This window comes from Maylandia zebra, linkage group LG20, assembly GCF_041146795.1.
Source record: "Maylandia zebra isolate NMK-2024a linkage group LG20, Mzebra_GT3a, whole genome shotgun sequence".
In the NCBI taxonomy this organism is placed as follows: Eukaryota; Metazoa; Chordata; class Actinopteri; order Cichliformes; family Cichlidae; genus Maylandia; species Maylandia zebra.
This window is the reverse complement of record NC_135186.1, coordinates 2616621-2636289: the sequence shown is the minus strand read 5'-3', so window position 1 is coordinate 2636289 and position 19669 is coordinate 2616621. Positions and strand designations below refer to the sequence as shown.

The 19669-nt window shown below is 42.0% G+C and overlaps 1 protein-coding gene across 1 annotated transcript; it reads left to right on the top strand.

Moving 5' to 3' along the window:
* Positions 1-2605: 2605 nt before the first annotated feature.
* Positions 2606-18157, top strand: acvr1ba (activin A receptor type 1Ba). The gene is made up of 9 exons (XM_004558766.3): positions 2606-2807; positions 12315-12551; positions 12647-12907; positions 13049-13279; positions 13446-13613; positions 13710-13866; positions 14587-14711; positions 14807-14937; positions 15520-18157. Exons 1-9 carry the CDS (start codon positions 2744-2746, stop codon positions 15643-15645), a joined length of 1500 nt encoding a protein of 499 aa, XP_004558823.1. The 5' UTR covers positions 2606-2743; the 3' UTR covers positions 15646-18157.
* The last annotated feature ends 1512 nt before the right edge of the window (positions 18158-19669 follow it).

Below are 19669 nucleotides of genomic sequence, written 5' to 3'. Positions count from 1 at the left end.
AATTCTTCATCAGATAATTAGAGAGTCTCTCTACAATTTGTAGGAGCTACATTTAAAAAGCTCTCATGTGACCTTCAGTGTATTGTTTGAATACATTTTCTCTGGGTCAAATGATTTAGTTGAGTAATAATTGCCTCAATATTCTCTCTGCTTTGGATTTCCTTTATGGAAATATTGAATGTGAGGACTTCTATTTCAAACTAATTTTTAGATCCTGTTACAAAAGGAGGAACATACATATATGAATACACACATACATAAAAAACTACACATAGAAAATATGTTGAAAGTTAAGCACTGGAGCAGAATGTCAAAAAGAATAAGAAATGTCCAATGGGAATTAAAACTGTGCAACAGTTTTAAAATGTTGCCTGGTCACTGGTGAAAATAAGACTTTCGGCTTCATCCCCTTTGCGTAATATTAGCATTCCAATGTTTTCTTTCTGCATCTGTCATGCTTGCTCTTTATCTGTTTATGTCTGTGTGTGTGTGTGTGTGTGTGTGTGTGTGTGTGTGTGTGTGTGTGTGTGTGTGTGTGTGTGTGTGTGTGTGTGTGTGTGTGTGTTGTCTGTCTTCCTAGTTGTTGAACAAATGCCAGTGAGATAATACTCCCTTGAAGTCCCAGTCTGTCTGGTCAGTCAGATGAGGAGCTGGTTATTTTTAACACTGCAGGGGGTTGTTGAAGTATCAGAGAGGCCAAGCTGTGTGTCAGTGAGTGCAGAAGCCCATCTCACATCTCCCTGTGTTTTCCTCCTCTGTGTATTCCTTTTCACTGTGGGATCATTCCCAGTGGCTCTGTAGAGACAGGAGAGATTTGTTCAGCAGACAATGCCCGCTGAAGAAATGTGCAGATAAATTGGACAGGGCCGATAATGGACAGATATAAAGCCACAGAGGAGGCTGTGCAGACACAGTTAGGCTCAAGGATAGATCAGTGAGAGTGCTAGTAAGAGGACAGGTGATAAAAGCAGGCACAGAGAAAGTCCCTAATGCACCTGGTTGCAGCCTGGCTCACCTCTTCCTGAGCTACATTCTCAGCTGGAGGCAGATGAATGTATTAGTATAGACAGGTTTGGTCCCTGAGGAGAGACAACAATCCTGAATAGAGCTGGACCAAAACACCTTGTGCTATCTTTGGATGCACGATTATTTTACACTTTCGGACTGGAAATTGCAAACGGATGTAACTCTCTCTCAAAATCTGATACAGTGGCTTAGATGTGATTTGAGATCAAGTAAAAAATATATATAAATAAAGCAATAAAATGGTCTCTTATGCAGATTTGAACCAGATTTACCTCATGCGCTTTGATCAGGGAACAGCAAACGAGTATACATTTGTCAGATGTTGTTCCCCATGGCTGTAATATCAGTGGGGGATTTGTCTGATAATGAATCAATCACTGAGTATGGGTGGATAAACATCTGAGTGCAGCAGAGTATTACTAATCTAATTCCAGTCAAATGCAGGGAGGCCTAGAATCATCTCCTCTCATGGGGCCTGCGATTTCAAGTTCTGCATCCAAATCACAATCCATGATAAGATAAAGGTTTTGTCACTCACACTGGTTTCCTGGTCCGTTTCCATTAGATCACCGTTCCTATGAAGAAGCTTGGTGACTTCACAGCATGAAATTTTGACAGAACATTGTGTTAACAGCTGTGACTTTATGTCAAAATTTTAAGTGTTTTTAAGCAATCAACATGAAAAAGGTGTTATTTTGTTTCATGTTTGTTTTACCTGATGAATTTAAGTGTTGAGCAATAATTCTAATGAAAAGCAGTTTGACCCAGTTAGATCCTTAAATAGATTTTTGTTCACCAAAAGTACAGCTATGAGTAATAAACGTAATCTGCACAGCATATTTGCTGAAGATTAATTCATCCTGCAGCTGAAACACATGCATAAAAATAAATAAATAAATTATAGAGCCCTAGATGCACTTTGTTTACACACATTAAAGCCAGTTGTGGCAACACATTTAGTCACATTTCACAGACATACACACCAACATTATTTTTCATTTTCAGAAATGATAAACATTGCCAGTTACACTCAGTTTGTTCACTTGTTGTTTTCTTTCATGTTACATAATACACAGAGCTCAATAAAAAAAGAAACTTGCTTGAAAATATATATTTGGAAAAAGTGAACTGAGACATAAAAATTCACAGAAAGAAAACAGATTGATTTCAGTGAAAGCAGCACCTGAGCGTGGTCATACATTTTTAGTAGCTAAACCATCAAATGCACAATGTTAGCTATGAACTGAGCTCACAAGGCTCTTTTTGGTATTATATATAATCATGAAAAACACACTGCAATTACTGGATAGTGAAGATTTGACTTAATATATCCCAGATCATTTTAACATCAATCATTAGAATATTATCCAGGCACCTAATTTCCAAAAGCACTTTTAATTTATCATAAATAACACACACAGTGATCACTCCTGCTCTTTAGATGATGTGAAACTGGAAGAAGGCAATTCGCCCACCGCTTTATTTACCACACAGCCCTGACCTCAGGGGCAGAAGGGGACGTGCAGCCCTCAGCCCTCCCCTTTAAACTCGCACGTACACACCCCTTTAAACACGTCACTCGGCTGGCTGGCAGGCTGGCTAGTATCTGGCGGTGGTGGTGTGCGGTTGGACTGTGGTTGTGTTTCAGGTCTGGTCGTGTTGATAACGACACACTTACGACGCATTTCATCGCGGGAGAGATGGGAGTTATGAAGAAATGGCTCTAAAACAAATTGCCCCAACGCTGCTGGCCCTGCTCGGGCTGGTGGCCGTCGGTAATGGTAAGTTTCATCCGAGCACCTCTCCGGCTTTTGTCTCGATGTGTTTTCCTGGACTGGGCATCGCCTGTTGTCGCTAATCGTCATGGCGCTCTCTATCGCGGATTTGGCTAGCCGTGTCTTGCTAGCGTCGACCTCAAAACCACGGCTGCTGTTTGGTCGAACCGGCTGCCGTGCCGTGTTTGATGATTTATCGATATTTTTGGCTTTTATCCGCTGACAAATTCAATTGAGCTGATGTTGAACACGAGTAGCGAAACCAACAACAACCACAACAACAACATGGTGGGGCTGTCTGTTCCGAAGCGCCAGCTAACGTCTGCTAGCTAAAGTTCAATAATGTTGATAAATCTGTGTTATTAAATGGATACAAAACTGATATAAATATGATTTTATTATTCTGTACGAACACCCCAAGCAAGGAATAGTAGTCTACATGGTGCTGTTGATGCTGAGGTTAATCTCTTGTGTGGCTGTTATGCTAACTTATTTACAAAATAGTGTCTTTTTGGCTTGTGACTGCTTATCGCTGTTTTGCTTGGGGACATCGTATAATGATAGCTGGCTGGTTGAATTTGCGTAATGTGGTCAGTTACAGTTTCGTCACATGTTGTGAGGACTGGTTTCCACGCTGGAAGGAGCAGAAAGGAGCCTCTGAATGAAGGCCTAACCTACTTTGTGCATGAAATGTGTTTTCTGAGGGTAAACACTGGCAGCTCTGCCATCGCTTTCCATTTGTAAAGAGTGAAAAGGGTGCTTAGTGGACCCCCACCCCCCCTTTCCTTCCTGCACAGCAGAAAGTGAATGCTGGCATAGGGCGACAGCAGCCGTACATTCAGCCATCCCAGACAGAAGTCAGAGTTGAAGTCTGGGTTCATTGTGATGGAAATGTGGCAAGTGGGGTCTTTTGAGGCGCCAGTTATGGTCCTTCTTCAGTCCGATTCCTCCCCATCTGCTGGAGCAGCTGATGCCCAGCTTCACACAACAGCACCACATCACAATATATCACTATATGTAACAGCACACACAGTATATCACCAAATATTCAGCCAAAGCACAGAGCGTTTGGCCCCTCAGCGCATCTACTGACCTTTAAGTTTGCTCCAAACGTCCCTTCACTTTCATTATGCTTCAGTAGGTTAGACACAAGCATGTCTTGTTTTATGAAAAACTCTGTTCTCTTCCTTTGAGTTTTGCACCTTTGTTTCAACTTGCCACTCACTGGATACACTTATTATTAAAATGATCCGTGTGCCAGGGGGAAAAAATGATCTTATTTGGAGTTGTGGTTGCTCGTTTTCCTTTTGTTTGCTTTGTTCATTTGTCTCTTTTAATTCTATTTTTTTTTTATACTTTTTCAACATGTTCAAAATAAAGATTCAATCAATCAATCAATCTTTGCTTCATTTGTTATCCATTAAAGTGTACTGTGCTAAACAATTGAGTCATCCTTCCGAGAATCATAAAAACTGTTCCTCCCCCACAAGTTTAGATAAGGGCGCAGTACACTAAGGTTGATCAGTTCAAGGCATGCTGGGAAAATTGTCACACCTGAGTGGCCAGTTTGTTTGCCTGGGTTACACCAACATTAACAGAGATGTGTGAAGGGGGAGAGTTGGGGGTTGGTCTGTGACCGGTGCAGACACACACAGTGATAATGGGTCTGTCCATCTGGCAGGGTTTGTCATGCAAGGGGGGCCACGAGTCTATCATGAGCTGCTTTCTCCCTATGTAATGGATTACACCATGCACAGGCTGAAACCAGACAAACCTGAAAGCTGCTTCGCTGGAGCAGATTCCAGGCCTGCGCGAGTATGTTTTTGTGAGAATATGCTTTACTCACAGGTTTGAATCTGTCACGTGTTGTTGACTTCACGAGGATTAGGAGTCACTGGTGTTATGGGCATTACATGTCTACGTGACGCAGTCAGACTGGGTGAATTGAACAAAGTAGCAATGTGATATGGGCACTGTCAACCACAGTGCCGCTAGGTAGGGCGCGTCCCTCCCCTTCTCTCTACATTCTCCATCTCACTTATATAAAAGCCTGCTGCTTTGTCAGAATTTAATCTGTACTTTGTTGTCTGTGGTCCCGTTTCTGCTTTCATTCACTTACTTCTAACAGGGTGGTGAAGAAAGCTTTAGTTTGGGTTGGGTTTTTTTTTTTTTTAATTTTTTATCTCTAGGTTAGAGGAAGGCCATTGGATAGATGAGCTCCTGCTATCTCTTGACCTTTGAACTCACCTTTGGAAGCTCTTCAACATACAATCACCAGGCCTGCCAGACTATTGTCGTTTCCTGATGTGCCTCTTTTCCACTCTTTAGTCATGGATGCATAACCCTGCTGTCTTTCTGGTAAAATGACCGCCTTCTGTCATTCAGACATGGCTTATTAATGTTTCTTCATTTATTTTACACATACAACGTTGATGGATAGAACCACATACATGTGAGATTTGGATATCATGCATCTAGTGAGGTATGATATCCAATAGGAGGCAAATAGAGCGTATAATGTTCTTCCCATCATTTATTTAACACATTGAATGTGTTAAATAAATAAATGAACATTAGTGGCCTATGTGTGAATAACAGAATGCATTAGATCAGAGTTTTCTGACTGCAACATAGTGACCGAACATGAGTGTATTCAGAAGGATTCTTTCCCCCCCTTCTCATTATGAGCAACTGAGATGCACAGCAGGCAACGGCATGATTCACAGTGGTTTACATCAACACATTGTAATTGCACGCATGCCTATACATTTATGCAAGTATATAGGTTTCAGAATTAGATAGTAGAGTGTTGTCGGTCTGCTGCTTTTATGGAAAAAGGCCGTAGTGCTCATTAAGATGTAAGGTAGACCTGTTCAGGTGCACTCAGATTAATGGATAATGTTGCGTGTCTGTGGCGTGTGGTTGTGGCTTGAAACTAAAACATGCCTTCCTTTCAGTTTGAACAGGGAACTCACTCTACAGGGGTAAACGGTGCAGGTGCTTGTGTAATGTCAAATTTGATGTGAAAGAGTTCAGGTGGTGGCTGTGTGAGCTAGTCAGTTTGGAACATGCGTATACCTGCCCATTAGATCAGAGCAGGGAGAATGTACAGAGAGGTTGAAACTTTATAGGTTCCAAGGTGTAAGCCCGTAAAGAGAAGACGGTGTGGACAGGGGAGGGGAGATGGACATTTGGATTTCAAGCAAGATTGAGTTTGAAAAGTAGAACGTGTTTTAAAGGGGCGGGGGTTCCTTCTCCCTCAGTGTGTAGAAGTTGTTTAAACCTGTTCTAGATAAGTTGTATTGTCTGCCAGATCCCTGCAGCTATGTCGTGATCAAATGAAGTTGCATCACATCCTCTGTATAAAATTTCTGGTTGCTTCCTGGCTCAGACACCACCTCCTTTGCAATTTGTGTTTACTAACAATTTCCATAATGTGGCACTGAGCCAGTCGGGGTCAGGTTAGGTCCGGGGTGGTCTAGTTTTCCTTCCATAATGACCAGTGTTGTTAATGACCTCCTTTGGCCCGGAGGCAGAGAGCCCTAATTGCTACAGCAGACGGCATAGCCCCGGACTGACCCGGCTCCTCCATTACTGATGCTAGACCGCAAGAAATTACTATCACTTTAGAGCCAGCCAACTTCTTGCCTGTCCTCTTCAATTTACTCTAAAGTACTTGTCTTTGTTTAAAGAGTTTTTGCATATTGTTCATGAACCTGCATTTGTTTCTGTGGCGTATCTTAAGCATACACAGACATAAGATCTGTGATTTCTCACCGTGCTTCCACAGACTTGATAGTTACATTAATTTATGTCTATAGAGCTAAACTCGACAGCTTCCTCCATTGCATGTCTCTTTGATTTGTTTTTCTTTTTTGTTTTTTCTGACTGCTGTTGGAATTTAGATCAGACCCACACTGCCTTGTAATTTTCTGCTAGAAGGTATGCGGTCTACTTGTCAAGTTTTCTCTAATACTTCCGTGACAATGATTTACTTTGATTAGTGTGATCCAGGGTAAAACTTTTGCTTTTGGAATCCAGTGAGAGTGCCTTATCTAACTAGCTCTTCAAATACCATTTAACCCTATTTTCTCTCCTGGGCTCAGATAGTGTTGGTAGCTTAAACAGAGCAAAAATTTCTTATGAGTAAGTGTGTGAATATGCAAAGTAGTTGCTTTTTTTGAGCTTTAAAGGTAACTGCTGGATTTATGCCAAATCCTTGTGGTGTTCTCGGATCAACGTTGCATTTTGTCTGGGCTGTTTTTATTTTGGTTTCACAATATTATTAGCTTAAGGATTATCTGCAAAATAACTTAATCTGTCTTTTTTCACAATGAAAAGAGTGACATAACTAAAATTTATATTTTTGCCATATGTGAAATTTCTATATATATGTTGTGCTATGTATATATTGTCATTCTGATCATTCTTCTCAGTTATTTATGCAATGAAAATACAAATGACAGCAGAATCAAGGAGTTTTGGAAATTAGCTTTAGTTTTCAGTGCGTCACTTCAGTTTTATTTATGTAACACCAGATCACAACAAGAGTTTACCTCAAGGTGCTTAATATTTTAAGGTGAAACCCTACAAAAATCACCAAGGGGGAAAAAAAAAAAGTTTGGACTATGAAACTGCCCTTTATGATCAGACACGTGGCAATGGTGGGACAGGACAAAACTCCCCTTTTAACAGGAAGAACTTGACATCAAGGCTAAACACAAGCAAACTAAAAATAAGTGTGTAAGTGTCTGCAGTGTATTTGGCGCCAGTTGTTGGTCTGTAAGAAAACAGTGTTTGTGTTTAACAAATAATTGTAACCGAAGAGGTGAAAAAAACGACACTTCTGCAAACATCCAGGATGGGTTTCAAGCAGCTTCAAATGTCATTGACTCATATTACCACCATTTTAGAAATCAGTTTGAGAATCTGAGCACAAGTGTCTGCAACAAATCCAAAGTGAACCTGTGCTCACACTCGTGTGCTTTTGAACCCAAGCAGAACAACAGACAAGACAGGAAGGGATGTAGCCTCAGGCTGGTGGTTGGTAGACATGGTAGAAGCAGCCTCGGCCCCAGAGACTTCACTTTAGAATCAGATCAGTAATCTGACCCTGAGATGCAGACAAAGGTAATGACTTTCCTCCTTCCCCTAGCATTGATTAGGACACAGTTGTGGTGTGTGCATGTGTATGTTAGCCTGTGTATGTGTGTTGCACTCACACTGTCTGGTGGCGTCTGCTTGTCTTGATCAGCTCTCAGTCTGGTATCTGTATGGATCTAATTTCAGCCAGTGCATTTTGGTAATGGTTCTCCCCATGCACGCACACGTGCTGATTGTCTGTCTGAGCCCCCAGAAACCCACAGTGTTTGTGTAACCTGCCGCCCTGCGCCAAGCACATTTACAGTATTTTCTTTATGTTATCGTACACAGAACTTCAGTCGTGTTTTGAGAGCGTTGTTTCCACCAAGTCGGTCTGAACGGCGCATGCATCTGCTGAACGCTGTCATCGTGGTTTATGGGTAAAGTTCTGTGGAATGGGGCTGTTCTGTGTTTTATTTCGTTAGGTTCATAGGACCGCCAAATTAAGGCAACGCTGTTTATGGCAACAAAGTTTTAATAATGTTTTCCTGACGGTGTTCTCCATTTCCTGTCTCAACACGAACGGAATGATTGGAACTCCGTGCTAACGGCTCAAAGGGATTGCGTTTAGGCTCTGCTCTCCCTGTTTTTGTCATGTGTTCCCTTTTCTGCTCCCTCCCATAAGTTAAAGTCTAGACTGGGTTTTAATGACAGTCGCAGCTGGTCACTTGGGCAGACCTCAATCGCAGCTGGGGGGCCCTGTTTGCCGCCTCCCCCTCTGTATTGTCCTTCCCAAATGGGGACCAACCCCCATCCTGTCTGGCCCAGAGCAGCTCCCCCAAACATCGGGGTTGTTACTGGTAACCCCACTCTGCTGTCCCCTGTATGCCACCCATCCCCCCACGCAAAAGTGCACACCCCCCACTCCAGTCTTTGTTCATGTAGGGCCAGTCCAATCCCCTCCTCATGTCGCCTTAATCTCCACACAAAGGACCAGTGTAAAGACCACCAATTATGTGGATACAAGAGCAGAGTTCACTCAAACTTCACACACACGGCCTTTTCCTCAGATCCAAGTGTATTTAGGCTCGGTAATATTCCTGCAAGTCTGGCTTTGTAACACTTTGGCTCTGAATCTATGTGCAGAGCGCTGTGTAAACAACACAGCATTTGGATAAATGTTTTTTGTTTGAATTAGTTAAGTAGCAGAACTCCACATTGCCTGATGTTCATCTCGGTTTTTTGGATGGTTTTTTGTTGTTGTTGTTGTTGTTTGTTTGTTTGTTTGTTTGTTTGTTTTTTGTTTTTTTTTAACCGCTACCTCGTGCCATCTTTTGCAAAGTTTTGTTTGGGGCTGTGATTTAGCAGTTAGATGAATATATTGGCGGGTGAGCGTTGGCTGAATTCTTGAGCAGTTTGTTCTTTTGGAGTGAATTTGAAGGCCAATTTTTTACTATTCTATTTTGGTGGTCTGCCTCCATGAGGATCTAACTTGGCAGATAAAGAACCTGTAAAGCAGGTTTCAAAGCTTGTGCTAATGAGTTGAGTCGGCCCATATTTTGCACATTCGTGTCCCTCTTTCAGTTTTTCAGAAAGCAGAGGTGACATTTGAGTGTGTTTTAATGTTTGCTGTCCAATTGGTATAAATTATATTTGAAAACTAAATCAATAACTGTACGTGTGCCCGTATGGTTTAGTGACGTGTGTTTTTCCCAGCAGCTTGTTCATTATTAACAGGATGTGAGAGAAATGTCCTCCGCCTAATTGCTTCATCTCGGGCTTTCTGCTCATGACTTTTATTTGGGTGTTTTTTCATCATGCACATATCGATAAATATTACACAGTCACCAGTAGAACCGTTTACGGCTGGTGGACAGATTTTTATATCGCCTAAGCCTGTTTGCTGATTGCATAAATGTTATACATTGTAGTCACAGGGCGTTCAACTTACAGGATGTTTTCATTTAGATAAAAGCATTAGTCAGTAATGAAACATCAGATCATTTTATCTAAACTTGTGAATCAATCACCATCAAGTTAATAATAAATATCCTCTCATGTTTTTGCTGTGCTGAACACACATAATGTTTTTGCTTCTCAGCGTGGAAGCGGGCTACACATGGTATAGTCATGAGGTAGCCCTAAATGAAAGGGAGGACTTCCCACAAACCAAACTCTTGGTAGGCCGCAAACCATCCATGGTAGAGTTGAGAAGCAAATGTGTGTGTTTTCAGCCATGTTTGGTTTCCTTCCTGAGCTTCTGTCTGTGTCTGTGTGCCATCTGTCTTACCACACACAGACTCTCCAGTGATGAATGTGCCTTTTCCTTTCAGATCACCGTGTTCTTGTCAGATCACTCCTGTTAGCTCATTATCGTGTATTGGTGCAATATGTTTGTCATGAAAAAAACTTTTATAGCCTTCAATTTGAGTTTTGTGAGGCGATTCGGTTTACAATCCTAAGTGTGGTGAGGAGGCGCTTTGTCTTAAAATGTGCTGCGTGTGTATTTCCTTTTAAATGCTGCTCTTGCTTTTGAGAACGTATTGATGAAAATGGCTCTTGTCTGGATTCACTTGGTAAAAATTTGATATGCTTTACTGAAAAGCCATAAACGGCAGACGTGAAGGAGAGATGGTCCTGGTGGAAAGAGGTGTTTCAGGTTGTCTGAATGTTGATGGAAGTAATGTGTCATCCTGCATTTAAACCTACAGCCATGACTCCTGTCATCGGTTTTATTTTGTTAAACTATTTGCCATGCACTAGCCTGATGTGGCACAGGGCTTGTTTTTCTCTTTTTATCAGGCCCAGCCTGCTTTACCTCTGTGTAATCTGCAGGAAATTCCATCTGCATGCGAACTTGAGTGAAATTTGGACACACTCAGCATTGAGTTCCTGTCACTTTCCCACTCACCTCCTCAAGAACAAGAGACACACACACACACACACACACACACACACACACACACACACACACACACACACACACACACACACACACACACACACCAGATGTGAAATATTACTGAAACTCTGCTTCAAGTGTTCCACATTTCCAGTTACTACTCGGTGAACAAGCATAGACACATCAGCGTACACGCTACATGCAAAAAATGCTCCCACGCAGAAATAAACCTTCAAGAGTTCAGGGGAAACCACTGCTATGACACCACGGTTTGTGGTTTAGGCCACTTGGATGTTACATGCAGATGTTGCAATAAGTATATCACTCATTGAATTTTTTCTTTTTTTTATTACTTTATTACTTATTATTTTTTATTACTACTCTGGTAGTTGCTTAATTTGCTGGAATCTGCTGACACCTTTTGGCCGACCTCTTCGTTGGTTCAAAAAGAGAAGATCACTGAGCTCATCTGGTCAAAGAAGCCCTTTAGTATAAGACACAGAGGATTAGTGGAATTTTGCCACTCTCAACGTCTTTCTTTCCTCTAGGCTAGGCATTGTCAGCTGTCCGACCAATGTTGAGCCTCTTTTTGAAGAAGAATAGGGATTGAAATTCCTCTTCTCTTTGTGTCTCCTCCTGTGTTGTTTTAGGGTATAGTGGTCTTGTCTTTGTTAATTCCACAGTGATTAGTCTCAAGTGGTCCAGCCTTTGTCTGGCCTCACCCACGGTAGTGTTGACAGTACGTTTTTCATTTTGGGTTTTCCTGTGTAAAAGGAACAACCAAAAATAAAAACGGCTCCACATTCCTACAACCAACTATGCCATGCCCTGCTGTGCGCTGTGGTAGGAGTAAACCTTAGAAGAAACCCAATGTGCTGGCCTTGCTCTAAATGAGAAGCATGTGTGGTATGACTCGAAATCACATTTCACTCCAAATCTAATCAGTTTTCAGTTTCTTGCTCTCTGGATTGCTCAACCAGTACTGGTTCTGTTTTAGATGTGGCAGGCACTGACCTCATTTGTTTGCGCGTATATGGACCACCGTAGTTTTATTGTGAAAGCGGCAGGAGTTCCAGTGTGTCACCTTTTAATAGGTTCCTGCGCAGAAGTGTGCTGTGTTTAATAAAACTCTGGTCTCATTAGCTGAAACAGTGGCGGCTCTCGGTGTCGATGAGAAAAAGCCGGGAGAGGAATGGAGCAGAATGCTGCATTGGGGATTTGGCAGGAGCCCTCTCCCCTTGTTGAGTTTCACTTTGTCTGTCCCGACGGGCAGGACTGTCTCCACCCTGCGTGTCTGGGTTCATCTGCAGTGAAGGATCTGATTTCAGGGCTGTCTGGCTGCTTCTGCTGAACACTAAGGATCTGTGTCTGCATGTCATAATATGCCCACAATTTAAAGGGACCCTCATTACATTTTGTATTGAAACAGTGGTGTATGCTTGCCCCCTGCTGGGCACAATGAAGAAGTGAACTAGAGGACTCTGTAACCTCGTGGTGATAAACTTCTTTTCTTTTTCTCACTCTCTCAGCTTTACATTGCAACTGCACAAACTGTGAGAAGACAGGCTATGAGTGCGAGACAGACGGTGCCTGCATGGCTTCAACTTATTATGTCAATGGGAAGGAGGAACACGTACGTGTCTGCATCAACCAGGACAGCCTGGTCCCTCCTGGGCAACCGTTCTACTGTTTGAGTGCTGAAGGTTTCTTCAATACTCACTGCTGCTATGTAGATTACTGCAACAGTATTGACCTGAAAGTCCCAGGTGAGACCTCATTAAATACTTTAGAGCAATTGTGACTGTTTATTTATTTTTTTATTTTTTTAACCCATTTCTTTTGTTTTGTTTTGTCGTCTTAGTCCCAACCAAAGGGGGGGAATGGTCAACCCAAGTGAGCAACTGGGGGCCAGTGGAGCTGGTGGCAGTGATTGCAGGGCCCGTGTTCCTGCTCTGTGTGTTGCTGATGGTCGGGGTGTTCCTGTTCCAGTATCACCAGAGGGCCTACAGCCACAGACAACGGCTGGAGGTAGAAGATCCCTCCTGTGACCATCTATACTTGGCCAAGGACAAGACGCTCCAGGACCTAATCTATGACATGTCCACCTCTGGATCAGGCTCTGGTCAGTATGCAAAAGCAGGAGCTTCCATACATCCTTAGATATATCAGTATGCCCAAATGAGTAACATTCACCATAACGGTGTGAGGATACTTATCAGGGAACTCTTGTTGATTTGTTGCCTGTCTGTTGCCCCCTCTGCAGGTTTGCCCCTGTTTGTGCAGCGGACTGTGGCCAGGACTATTGTGCTGCAGGAAATAATAGGAAAAGGTCGCTTTGGGGAGGTGTGGCGCGGGAAGTGGAGGGGAGGCGACGTAGCAGTGAAAATCTTCTCATCCAGAGAGGAGCGCTCCTGGTTCAGAGAGGCTGAAATCTACCAGACAATCATGTTACGGCATGAAAATATCCTAGGATTTATTGCAGCAGACAACAAAGGTGAGGAAAACTGTTGGCTATATGAAGATACAATACAAGAAGGCTGCTTTAAACAACCCTCAACAGTAAAAGTTTAGGCCTTTTCAAAATAAAATGTTTTACAAGCTCGCTGCTGTTTAAGTAGAGTAGATTATTTGATCGACGTTATTCATTTGTTCCCTTTCAGACAACGGCACTTGGACTCAACTCTGGCTGGTGTCAGACTATCATGAGCATGGCTCACTTTTTGACTACCTGAATCGCTACTCTGTCACCATTGAGGGGATGATCAAATTGGCGCTATCAGCTGCCAGCGGCTTGGCACACCTACACATGGAGATCCTAGGCACTCAGGGTGGGACTTTCATGTCTGCAGAGTGGATATGTTATATGTAAAGGGCGAGCATGTTCTTGATGCAAGTGTAATGCTGTTGTGTTGGTTCTCGTGCAGGTAAACCTGGCATTGCTCACCGTGACCTCAAGTCCAAAAATATTCTGGTTAAGAAGAACGGCACATGTGCTATAGCTGACCTAGGTCTGGCTGTCCGCCATGAGTCTATCACAGACACGATCGATATTGCACCGAATCAGCGCGTGGGCACTAAGAGGTAAATGTTTCCATACTTATCAGCACTCAAGTAGATAAAGCGCACAGGGGATTTTACAGGTCTTCCCTGAGGCCTTAAAGAATACATCTGACAACTTTCTTTCTTTTTTTTTCTTCTAATACTTTGAATATCAGAAAGTGAAAACTTTGCAAAGCTGGATTTTAGTTTTCTGACTTTTTCATAATTCCAGTCACTCTTGGATGTAATACCCTGTTATTCTCTGCACCACAGAAATGGGAGACCTTGGTAGAACTTTGAGTGAGATAGATGTACTGTGATGTAGAGTGTAAAAGATGGCAGTAGCTATAATGACCACACAGTGGTTTGTCAAATCCTGTTTTAAAGCCTTAAGATGTGATTTTTCTCAATGGCTGTCTTGGTGATCTTAAACTGCATGCTCAATTATTGAGGAGGAGGAGAGCTGACTGTGAAACTGCATGCTCATTGGCCAACAACTTGGCATAATGCAAAAATTCAACATGACCAGAAACGAGTCACCGAGGGCAGACGGTGATCAAGAAAGTGTTTACTGGGGTGAAGCGTGAGGGCTGTTTTTTCTCATATTCTGAGGACCAGAAATCTTTTTTGCAGCCATAGGTATCGCCCCCTAGTGGGCATTACAAGGAATGAAAGTTTGAGACTTGTTGGGAGGCTGTTATCTTACTTCAGTTTCTATTAGTGGTGCTAAAGTTGTTGTTCATGCTGTGTGTCCACCCTCAGGTATATGGCTCCAGAAGTCCTGGACGAATCCATAAACATGAAACACTTTGACTCCTTCAAGTGTGCTGACATTTACGCACTGGGCCTGGTGTATTGGGAGATTGCGCGTCGCTGCAACACAGGAGGTAAGAGCACAATATAAATAAATATGATACAGTTGGTCAAATAAACAGAAACATGAAATCTGAGACTGAAAATGCTTCTCTGTCATGTACTACAGGTATCCATGAGGAGTACCAGCTACCCTACTATGACCTTGTGCCCTCTGACCCGTCCATAGAAGAGATGAGGAAGGTGGTGTGTGACCAGAAACTGAGGCCCAATGTGCCCAATTGGTGGCAGAGCTATGAGGTATTTCACACCATGTATATGAACAGCTGCACTAGTGGTTTCTAAAAATATGTCCAATGGCAGTATATGGAACCAGTTGGGCTGTATTAGTTTGGCAGTACAAGATGTTCTGGTCTACAAGTATGAAGGTAGACTGCCAACTTCTGAGTCAGAGTTGTGGGGGAGGATTAAAATAGTTTTATCTACTCAGTCGTCCATTGTTAAAATTTGGGGTTCATGATGTCCCTGAGCTGGCTACCAGCAAATAAAGTAAAACTTGGATAAATCAGTTCATTTCTGGATTTAATTTCACTTAAAAAACAAAACAGAAAAACAGCTTTTTACATAAAGTGTACTATTCTTAGCAGTGGTGCCCTCAATATACAAAATAAATGAGCCAGTCCAACAGTCTGTTATTGCCTTAGTGCAAGACGCAGTAATCAACATTTAATGTCCCTGATGTAGGTGCACAGGTCTGTCTTACCTTAAACTCTGACATTTTTCTCACACACAGAGGCTGGTTTGAAAAGCACAGATCGCGACTCATTCAAATGTCTGTGGCTATAAGTCATGTTGTAACACTTTTGTCCTCTTGCTGCGCAGTCACTGCGCGTGATGGGGAAGATCATGAGGGAGTGCTGGTATGCCAACGGAGCAGCCAGACTGACAGCTCTGCGCATCAAGAAGACTTTGTCTCAGCTCAGCGTGGAGGAGGATGTGAAGATGTGAGCGTACAGGCGGCAGAAAGACACTCTGGAGACGCACAACCAGACAACACTCCCATAGGAAAGAAACACTAAAGACAGACTGCAAATGAAAACCCTGCCAGTTTTAAAGCCACACTCCAAGTTGTGACAAGGCCTACCTCACCTTTTTAGCCAAAACTACTGAGAATCAACCCTTCTCCTCCTCCTGACTTTTCTCTCCCTTCCCCTGCCTCCCTTTAGCTCCTCACGTCTCTTCCTCCTTCCCTCTGACTCCCTTCTCCATGGGCCACAACACTACAGCACTACCACTGTTAATATCATCACACTCAACCTTTCTTTTTTCATCTCCCATGGCAGGAAGTAGAACTCTTGTACAGTGAAAAGAATCTTCTGTTTTTGATCATCTGTTTTCTTGTTTTTCCTTTTAACCTCTCTGAAATTGTCCAACATGGACTAAAGTCGTCCAGGAGAGTCGGGCATGTCGTGGGCTTCAAGTTTAGGAACGATTACACATAACTTTCCATTGTGTTGGCCATACAACATCATATTCTGTCGCTGTAAGGAGGGGAAAGAGGCTGAAGCACTGTTTTTTATAGGTGTGTGTGTGTGTGTGTGTGTGTGTGTGTGTGTGTGCGCGCGTGTGTGTAAGTAAAAGGTGTCTGGACTACTAGCATGTTCCCAAGACACTACAATGTCTACTGGTGTAGGCTGTAGTTCATTAGAGAAAATCAGTTATTGGACATGTGGTAATTAAGCATGAACAGCTGGATTGTGCTTTTTTTTTCCCCCTCATTTTATTCCCTCACTTGAATCTTCAAACACAAATTAGTTGCACTCAACTGTAGCTTCCTCATCACATGTGAGACCGGGCAGGTGTCACATAGCAGATGCGGTCCAGTCCTGGCGTTTAGTTTGAAATGTGGCAGGGATAATGTTGAATTTATTCTAATTTTTTTTTCTTCTTGGGATGGTTTTATTTATTTGTTCATAGTTTTTACTACATAATGATGAACACTGTGAGATGAGATGTGACAAACCACAAAATTAAATGTCGTAGTTCAGTCAAAGTCTTCAGAGTCGTGGGTTATTGCATTCATTTATTTTTTAAATTTAATTTCTTCTTTTTCTTTTCTTTTCTTTTTTTTTTAAAGTAAAGATGCTGTTTGAAAAATGAATGCAGCCATAACCCTCTGGCGGTGACAGGTGAAGACGTAGTACACACGGGCCAAATAAGAGGCGTATGAAAAGGCAATGAAAACAATCTTTTCTTTTTAAAATATATATATTTTCTGTGTAAAAGATCATGATGGGTGTTTTTTCTTCTGGCTTTAACATTAGACACTACTGATGATGGGTACATATGATTTGTATATACAACATGCATTTTGTTTTATTTTTTTCCTTCTATGCCACAAGCTCCAGTGTGACATTGATCAGTGATTTTAATCTGATGGTACTTTCACGCATCTGTTTGATCCGTCTATGGTTTCTGACTGTCCGAGGAAAGGATTGCGATATCTGCTGGAATTTGTATTTCACTTGCTCCTCTCATGGTAATTTGGTGGTACTACTGATCCCAGGCCATTTTGCTGCAACTTCCTTTTTTTAATTTAATTTAATTTTTTAAATCTATATAAACACAACTATTGCAGGTGCTTGTTGAGTTCTTTCAAGAGCTGAGTAATGCAGATCTGTTTCTACATACGTCTTCTGGGGTGACATCTTTCTCAATGACACTGGAATACTTAGCAGCTTCTTGTAAACCTTACTATTCTGATACTGCCACTGGCTGTTTATTCAGAAATCCAGACGATTGCTGACAGTTCGTGCACAGGGAACATGTGGTTAGATGTAAAATGTAGTTGGGAGTTTTACTGTCAAAGACTGACATGCTGTAAAGAGAAACTGCATGTTTTCATTCTACATCTGACTTTGAGTCCGTCTCCAGACGAGACTATGAAAGTATTACACTGACATTTGTCACCATCGGGCTCTGCACTGTTATGTCCACAAGGGCGATTAGTTAACGTTAGTTACGCCATCACTTGATCCAGAATCCATGTGTCATGTTGGTATCCATTTTTTGCATGCTGTCTCAAACACTGGGTCCTCTGCATTGAGGTAGATAAACTTAAGAGATGATGTTTTTTGTTTTGTTTTTGTTTGTTTTTTTCCCCCCACCATTTCCTGTGTGCTTTTTGTTGTTGTTTTTTATTTTGTTTTTGTTGTTTTTGTTTTTGTTTTCTGTTTGTGTTGTTGGTTGTGTACCCCAGAAATGTTGCTGCTACTGTTAACATGGGTAGAAGTTCAGCGGGCAGAGGGAAGTGAATAAAAGAAGGGAGGGGAAGTGGGCGACTGCTGTCAGTTGAACCAAAATTGTCAAAACACTCCTGTCCATGTTTGGTTTGTTGCCATGGGTATATGACCATCAGACATCCTGTTCATAGGTAATAAAAAATAATATTGTGCAGATCTTTTCAGAATTAGTTCAAAGGTGTACATAGATGATATACAATAAAATCCTCTTTTTCTTATCCGTGACTCTGGCCAGTGCTCATTTCAGATGTTTGGTTTTCTCTTGTTTTGTTTTTTTTGTTTGTTTTTTTTTCTTCATAAAGAAGATAATATTTTAAATTATGGCTTGTGACTAAAGACAAAATACACTGATGGGGGATTATAAATTACAATATAACTATATTTACATACAAATACTTAGGTGCACTACAATGACTGGTAACATCTCAGGTTCTTATAGGAAACAATTACAGTGGAAGTACATTTAAGTAGTGCTTAAGTAATAAGTACTGCATGGAGTAAATAATTGTAAGTAGTATTTTAATTACCTGGTAGTTTTACAGAAAAGCAATATTTGCCCATCTTACATTATAAATTTGTTATATTGTTGGGGGGCATATTATGGAGTGACTTGCATTTTCCCCCCACAGCCATAAAAAGCTGATTGTCGTCACCCTGCCAGACGGGCAGGTGACGTGGACACCCGTGAAAGCTAAAACTCCAGAACGAAGCGACATAGCAGTTTCACGTCTATGGCTGTATCCCAATTCAGGGTCTGCAGCCTTAAAGTACGCAGCCTCAACGATCCTCAAGGGCCGCGTACTCAAAGACCGCTAAGGCCGGAAGTGCGAGGCTTGTGAAATGGGACGGTCTAGCCTCCGTTGCGCTGCCCATGTTGCCTAGCAACCATGATACTAACAGCTGGAAACGTGTCATACAGCTGTGTTTGACAGAAATGAAGGAGAAAATCTTTTGTTCATTTGTTTGTTTCTACATGAGCTTTGATCATTCTCTGATTAAGCTCAGCTATTGATCGGTGTATATTTTAAAGTAAAGGCTTTAAAACCAAGTTAGCACAAACGTCACTAATGTCACATAACTTTGCCGACATGTGGCCAACAGTAATGTTTAATGTTCTTCGTTATTAAACATTTGCACATAAGTGACATAATATTCAGTACTTAAAGTTTACTCTTCGGCCGCCCCTCATCCGCCGTTTTTTTTTTTTTTGTTTTTTTGTTTTTTTCGGCAAATTTATCCACACGCACCGCCGCGCTATGCATTCTGGGATATGTTGGGCCACGAAGTCTACACTGCCACATCCTTAAAATTCAGGGAAATGAAGGACGCATTTCAGGGCCGCATTTCGAGCAGCCTTTGAATTGGGACAGCCTTCGGCGCGCCGCTGTGACGTAATCGGCCTTGAAATGCGTACTTTAAGGCTGCAGACCCTGAGCTGGGATACAGCCAGTATCATCAGTTTCTCTACTGAAAATCTGGTTTGAACATCGGTGACTTTGACCTCAAGGTCAGAGGTCAAGTTCTCTGAAAATCTTGTGAATGCGATAGCTTGAGTAGGAAGTCACCTACGATTTTGAAATTGACACCACAGGTGGACCTATTAAAAATCTCAACAGTTCAAGTTCAAATCTCATTGACCTCGATCTCAAGATCAAGGGTCAGAGGTCAACTTTTTTTGAAAAGCTTGTGACTGTGATAACTTGTGAACAATGCGACGTAGGATTTATTAC